The sequence below is a fragment of the Gracilinanus agilis genome, chromosome 5 (assembly GCF_016433145.1).
Source record: "Gracilinanus agilis isolate LMUSP501 chromosome 5, AgileGrace, whole genome shotgun sequence".
Taxonomy (NCBI): Eukaryota; Metazoa; Chordata; class Mammalia; order Didelphimorphia; family Didelphidae; genus Gracilinanus; species Gracilinanus agilis.
The window spans coordinates 229,571,095-229,578,295 of NC_058134.1; the positions used below are offsets into that span (position 1 = coordinate 229,571,095).

General features: G+C 37.1%; 1 protein-coding gene across 1 annotated transcript in view; it reads left to right on the plus strand.

The window, feature by feature from the left end:
* LOC123250118 (sodium-coupled monocarboxylate transporter 1-like) overlaps positions 1-7,201 on the plus strand; it is a 190,429-nt gene that overhangs the window by 161,813 nt on the left and 21,415 nt on the right. The window contains exon 10 of the mRNA XM_044679154.1: positions 1,035-1,121. Within this exon, the coding sequence (XP_044535089.1) occupies positions 1,035-1,121 (87 nt within the window). The remainder of the gene's footprint in view (positions 1-1,034; positions 1,122-7,201) is intronic.

Consider the following 7,201-nt stretch of genomic DNA (forward strand, 5'->3'; position numbering starts at 1 on the left):
CCTACATTAAGGCTATGCAAAAGCTCAGAGGAAGAGGCCTTATTGGGATGGTGATCTTAGTACCCCTAGGATTGGACCTCCTGATTTAAGGCTAGGTACCCTTGGCAAGAGCAATAAACATTTTCAGCTCTGAATTGAAGCTACTGAGACTTGAAAACCAACTTTTCTTCATCTGCCTATGACAAGTCTTTATGGTCAAATAGTATACCACAAAAAGCCCTGATAAAAATAAAACTTCAAAAGCTCCATTTCCACACAAATAGAATTGGATTTTAGCTTTTCTACCCTTATACAATTCATACAAATCATGAACTCACTTACCTTGCTTTCATTGGTTAAATTTATATAAAAAAGGAGCAGATGTAGCCCCCAGTAGTGAGAGTGGACCCCAGTAAAATTAAAGCCTAGAAACAGCCACACATGTAGCATACTCTTCACATGAGAACTCAATCCCTCTTCTCCCCAAAAATACTGTATGGTTGTCCAAGAAATTACTGATGTAGGATTTCTTTGAGAAGCTGGGTCACACATTGACATGTCGAATTAACACTTATAGAAAACTCTGTTCAGAGACCCCTAGGTAATTTAAACCCATCGTTTCCATCCTGTTAATAATTGACATTGTTAGTAATCTAATCCTTCTTCCTGATTCAACCCTTTATAAATATCTACCTGAAATCAATAAACTTTGTCACTGATCAGAAAGAAGCCTGTGAGTCTGTCTGTAATTGTGTCTGTGACCTTCTTGATCCTAACCTCATTTCTCTTATCCCATTCTGTGACCCACAAATAACTTGTCTCTACACATAGAAGGAGCACGCGATATTTGTAAGTGTCAGTTAGCTTTGTGTTCTTGAGCTGGAAGATGGAATTGAAAACTACGTAGTTGTAGTTTTCTAATTTTTAAGTAGATGCATTCAGTTTCATTTGTTTCATGTGAAAATGTCTGTTAATTTGTCTTTCATGTAGAATTTTTAGGGAATTTTCACTTTGATTCTGTAAAATATTTAATCTTGATGTTTGTTCTTGTCTAGGCAACTGTCAAAATTTTTGGCATGATTGGAGGACCACTCTTGGGATTGTTTACTCTTGGAATCTTAAACCGTTCTGCCAATGCCTTAGTGAGTATTGATATATGTACATTTTACTTTTTTACTATGACCACATTTTAAAGTATTCAGACCTTTGCTAGGTTACCTGATTGACTAGAGATAGAAAATAGTAATATTTCCCAAATACAAGGAAAACTCTTAACACTATGAGAAAGCATTTAGAGGACTGAGAGCCCTTCTGCCTCATCTCAAGTTTATTCATTTAATCTACTAATAGAAATATCTTTAATGTTTTATACATCCTTTCTCACATTTCTCCACTGAAAATTACTATATAGTTTGATATTCCAAGAGGAAGAACAGCACAAAACCATTTGGATAAGAGTTCTTCAAAGAGAAATAGAAGCAGTGGCAGCTAGATGGCTCAGAGGATTGAAAGCCAGGCCTGGAGTTGGGAAGTCCAGGGTTCAAATCTCCACAGACAGTTTCTAACTGTGTGCCCAATGGCAAGTCACTTAACCCCCATTGCCTAACCCTTACCACTCTTCTACCTTAGAACCAATACACGGTATTCCAAGATGCAATGTAAAGTTTTTGTTGTTTTTTAGGAGAAATAGAAGCATTTGCATTCTCAGAAGTCTGAACATTGCTCTTAATGCATGCTTTCTTTTGTCTTGAAAACTCGAACCCTTCCTTAATTATGGTCACATCTCAGCATGTGATTGATCAAAGTAAGATTGATAAAAAAGCCTAGTATTTAGGGTTCTTCATTACAATATATTTTATTAAGCAAAATTAAGTCCTTCTCTTCATTATTACAAATAAAAGGTTATATATTTAATTTAATGAACAAGGATAAATTATATTTTTCTTTTTTCTGACTTTGGCCATACAGATTTGCTCTGTGGACAGCAAATAGAATTGTTCCTGCATTACAATGAGGCTTTTATATTGCTAGATAAAGTGCCATTGTAAGATCACCATAGAAATCATTCTTAGTTTCTTGACTCTCTGACCAGAGTGTTGCCAGCCCCTGCTTTAGACCACACAGATGTATTGTCAAATTTTGAAAATAATGACACCTGAATTCTGGGTTAAGATGGCGGCAGAGTAAAAAGCAGCTGCCTGACCTCTCCTAACTCACACATATAGGACTCCTCAAGAAGACATAAAAACAAATCCAGACGAATGAAGGGACCCCACAACCAGGCAAGCATTGAAGGTATGTGGAATTGGGGCAATTCCATGCTATAAAGGGGTGAAACAGCTCTCACTAAAACGCGATCTGAGAAACCCCCTCCCCCCACACCACCTACAGTGCCAAAGCCAGTGCACAAGAGTTAGAGCAAGTTTGGGGCACCCATTAAGTCATTGGCAGCTCACCAGGGCCTGTTCCTGAGAGCAGCAAGACTTAAGACTCCAAGAGGTTAAAGAATGTGTGGACTTTGAACACAGACCTTGAGTGCAGGCTCAGGCTAAGGCGCGGGCTAAGGCATGGACGAAGGGGTGGATCCCGAGCACAGGCGTGGACCTTGAGTGGGGACCAGTGTAGAGGGGTGCTTGACTGTGGAAGCAGTGCCCTGAGACTGTTAAAGGAGCTTCAGGCAGAAGAACAAGCAAGGGGACCACCAGGAGGCTTGACCCTGAGAACAACTAGACCTGAGACTTCAGGAGCCTAAAGAGAACAGACAGATCCTGGGCATGAGCATAAAGCTGAGAGGGCACTGGACTAACAATGGCAAGCCAGAATCAGAAACCCTAAAAGAGAAAGATCAAGAAGAAAATGATGACACCTGCTTAGTGACAAGATTTAGTTATTTTTGCCCTTTTGTCCAAGTATATTATTTTTTGACTGCTATTTCATATGCTGATTTGAGGAGATATTTAAATATTCATGAAAATCACACAATATCAGAAGTAAGAGAGACAATAGGCACTAATTTTAATATTTCCATTTTATAGATGAGGAAACTGAGGGCCATAGAGATATGAATTAAGATCACATGGAACTGGAACTTCATCCCAGGTCTTGTCAATTTTAGTTTAGTACTTTAATTCTCTCATTTAACTTCCTTCCTTCCTTCCTTCCTTCCTTCCTTCCTTCCTTCCTTCCTTCCTTCCTTCCTTCCTTCCTTCCTTCCTTCTTTCCACCCACAACTCTAATACAGAAAGGCAAAGGCTAGGCCAGTGGGGTTAAGTGACTTGTCCAGGGTCACATGGCTAGGACATCTGAGATAATATTCAAACCCAAGTCTTCTCACCTCTAAGTCTGGCACTCTATCCGCCGAGCCAACTATCTAACACTTCTTTCTACCAAGTTTTAACATGGGAATCAGAGATTTTTTATATATAGTATTACCAAGGAAATGTATGATTATGAATTGATTTTTTTAGTTTTAATAAGATAAGCATATTTCACATAAAAGAGTAGAGAGTACTGGAATTAGAAATAGGACACTTGGATGTGTAATAACTAACTCTTGGTAGCCACTAATATACCATGAAGAAAGTAAAATCAGATCTTTGACCCCCAAATTTCACCTATAAAATGAAAAAGTATGATGTTAGTGATTATGATAACTCCACTATAATACTGTATAAACAGGAAGCTCTTCGCATTTTTTAATTTTAATTTAAAATTTTTAAAAGAATAATTTTCCATGTTTAGATAATTAATTTTCTTTGGCTTCTTCTTCCCTCTCCCCACCTGGAGCCAATAAGTAATTCCACTGGGTTATAAAAATATAATTGTTTGATATATATTTCCATATTATTCATTTTTGTTATAGAGTAGTCTTTTAAAATCCAAACTCCAAATTGTGTACCCCTAGAAACAAGTGGCAAGTGAAAAGTCAGAAGTTTTTCTTGTGCATTTCTATTCTCACAGTTCTTTCTCTTGCTGTGGATAGCATTCTTTCTCATAAGTTCCTCAAAGATGTCCTGGATCATTGCATTGCTACTAGCAGTAAAGTCCATTACATTGGATAATTAGACAGTGTTTCACTTAGTGTGTACAATGTTTACTTGGTTCTGCTCATTTAACTCTGCATCATTTCATTGAGGTTCTTCCAGGACATATAGAATTCCTCCAGTTCATCACAATATAGCACAATAGTATTCCATCACCATCAGATACCACAATTTGTTTAGCCATTTTCCAATTGAGCAACACTCCCTTATTTTCTAATGTTCTGCTACCACAAAGAGTAGGATTATGAATAATTTTGTACAAACATTTTTCATTATTATCTCTTTGGGGTACAAACCTAGTAGTGGTATAGCTAGATCAAAGGGCATGCATTTTTAAAGCCCTCTGGGCATAATTGGGCTTAATTTCTTGCCCAATTGACTTAGTTTCTTATAAATTTGAGAAATTAGACCTTCATTAGATGTTTTTGTTATGAAATCCACCCCACCCCCCGCATTTTGTTGCTTTCCTTCTAATTTTGGTAGCATTGTTTTTGTTTGTACAGAACCTTTTTAATTTAATATGATCAAAATTATATATTTTATATTTTGTAATGTTCTTTATCTCTTGCTTGGTCTTAAATTCCTTTCTTTCCAACAGATCTGACAGGTATGGTATTCTATGTTCACCTAATTTCTTCATGATTTCATTCCCCATATTTCAGTCACTTATTTATTTTGAATTTAACTTCATATAGGGAATAAAATGTTGATCTAAACATATTCTCTCCCATACTGTTTTTCAGTTTTCACAGCAATTTTTGTCAAATAGTGAATTCTTACCCCAAAATCTGGGATCGTTTATCAAACACTAGCTTGCTGAAGTAACTTAGCCCTAGTCTATTTCATTTTGATCCACCCTTCTGCCTCTTAGCCATACCATATTATTTTGATGACCACCGCTAGGCTCCCATCCTTCAACTTTTTTTCCTTAGTTCCCTTGATATTCTTGATCTTTTGTTTTTCTAGAAGAACTTTGTTATAATTTTTTTCTAATTTTATAAAAAAAAAACTTTTTTGGCAAATTGAAAGGTATGGTACTGAAAAAGGAAATTAGTTTAGATAAGATTGGCATTTTTATTATATTAGCTTATGCTACACAAGAACAATTGATATTTTTCCAATTATTTAGATCTAGTTTTATTTGTGTGAAAAGTGTTTTGTAGTTGTGTTCATATAATTTCTGAGTCTCTCTTGGCAGACAGATTTCCAAATCTTTTATATTGTCCAGAGTGATTTTAAATTGAGTATCTCTTTCTAACTTTTGCTGCTGAGTTTTATTGGAAATATTTAGAAAGGCTGATGATTGTGTTACTTAAAATCACCTGGGGTTCTATTTGGAAGGATTGAAACTCAATATAGTGTTTGACCTTCTGTGGACCTGTGGGGGTCCTTAAAACTACCTTTCCCGTGGTCCAATGGGTTTCCTGTTTTGGATTACGTATTCAAGGTGAGGGACTGTTTTAAATAGGGGGGAAGTGACTTTGAACTTTCTCTTTAGCTACCTGAGCGTGCAGAGAGAGAAAAGGTAAATGACTGATGAGAGGTTTGAATAGGTTTCTTACAGGTGTGTGGTCAATTTTTCTCTATCAGCATGGCTTTTATTAAAATACTATTCTTCCTTTTGATCTCGGCCATCCTCATTTTTAATCACAACAGTTTGGCAAACCAGAAGGTCGAAATTAGAACTCTCAATTTTCCAGATAGCCTAAAGAGAGCCATGCCTGTTTTTTGCCGTCTTGCTCAGCTTTTTTGGGCAATTTTTTTTAAAAAGGAAAGTGGTCTTGCTCACCATGCTTTTGCTAAAAGCAACAGCACGTTTTTGCCTCAGGCAGGACTCAGCCAGCCAGTCCAGCCCAAACCACCTTGGGAGGTCAGGCCAGCCGATTCTGGCTTTTGGCTTTAAAACCAAAATGCCAGTCCCCAGTGCCTGTGATCTTTGCCAATTTTACTGCTGCCTCATATCCCTGCCGGGCCCTCCCGGTACAGACCACTGCCTCAAGTTCCTGCCTACACTGATCTCTGCCGCTTTGGCTGACTCACCGGAGCAGACCACTTCTCCGATCCTGCCGCTGGTGCTGCTGGACTCCAGAACCCTGAGCCCCAACAGTGATGACCCCCCTGGCTACTGCTTTAACTGCCACCCAGTTCTGACTTTCCAAGATCTTTGGAAACTTCTTCAGCTGCTGCTAAAGATTTGGTATTGCCCCTCCCCCCCCCTTGGTAATGGCCTGCATTCTAGCCCTCCATGTGTTTCTCTAAAGACCTAATTTAGGCACCCCCCACCCCCACAAGCTCTACACGTGGGATTTTCTACAAAACTGACCTAAGCTTTACTCTAGCCCTGAGCCCATGATTGGCACCCACGTGGACCTAGCGTCTGAACCTTGAACTAGTGATCACTATTGGGCAGCATGGCCTATTCACCCCATACCTGCTCAGAACTTTGAAATTAAAAAAAAAACTCCTTTAACTCAGCAGAACTCAATCAAAAGAACCTTAAATTGAACCAGGGGTGAACTTTTAAACCTCAGAACTGAATGAATTTTATTTCTGTTTTAAAGAGACTGTATGTTACTGTATTTTGCTAATTCGTTTTGTAAATTAATCTTGCTTATTTCATTGATTTCCTGTTGTACTGAATTGTTTTAAGTTAATGAAGTTTGTGGTTGCTAGATTAATTCCTGTTTATGATTTTATTGTAACTTCCAAATAATGAGAAAAATCTATTAGAACCGGTAGAAGAGGTTTTTTTGACGGTATAGCTTGATATCTGGTACTCATATTATATTTCCTAATTTATTTCAGGTTTCATTTTTACTGTAATCAACAACAATGCTATGTTCTCTTACCATTTGAACATCTTACACATTTTAAATTTATAAATCGCCTTAATTTTGTTCACCTTTGGAGAGTTTGGTGCCTGCCTTGAGATTTAAATTGTAATTTTATGAGAGGTCTTTAAAAAATTTACTTTAGATGCTTAGTACCCTTCTGTATAAATGATAAGGTTTTTATGTATTTATTTTAAAGAATTGTTGTCTTAAAGGATAAGCTTTATATATTTTATTGTCAAGAATTGTTGTCTTATATATTTTTTTATATTAGTCTATGTTTTAGCCTCTTTTATCAGAAGGGTCTAGAATTCTTGAGGATAATTTATACCAGAAGGTTTTTTTTTA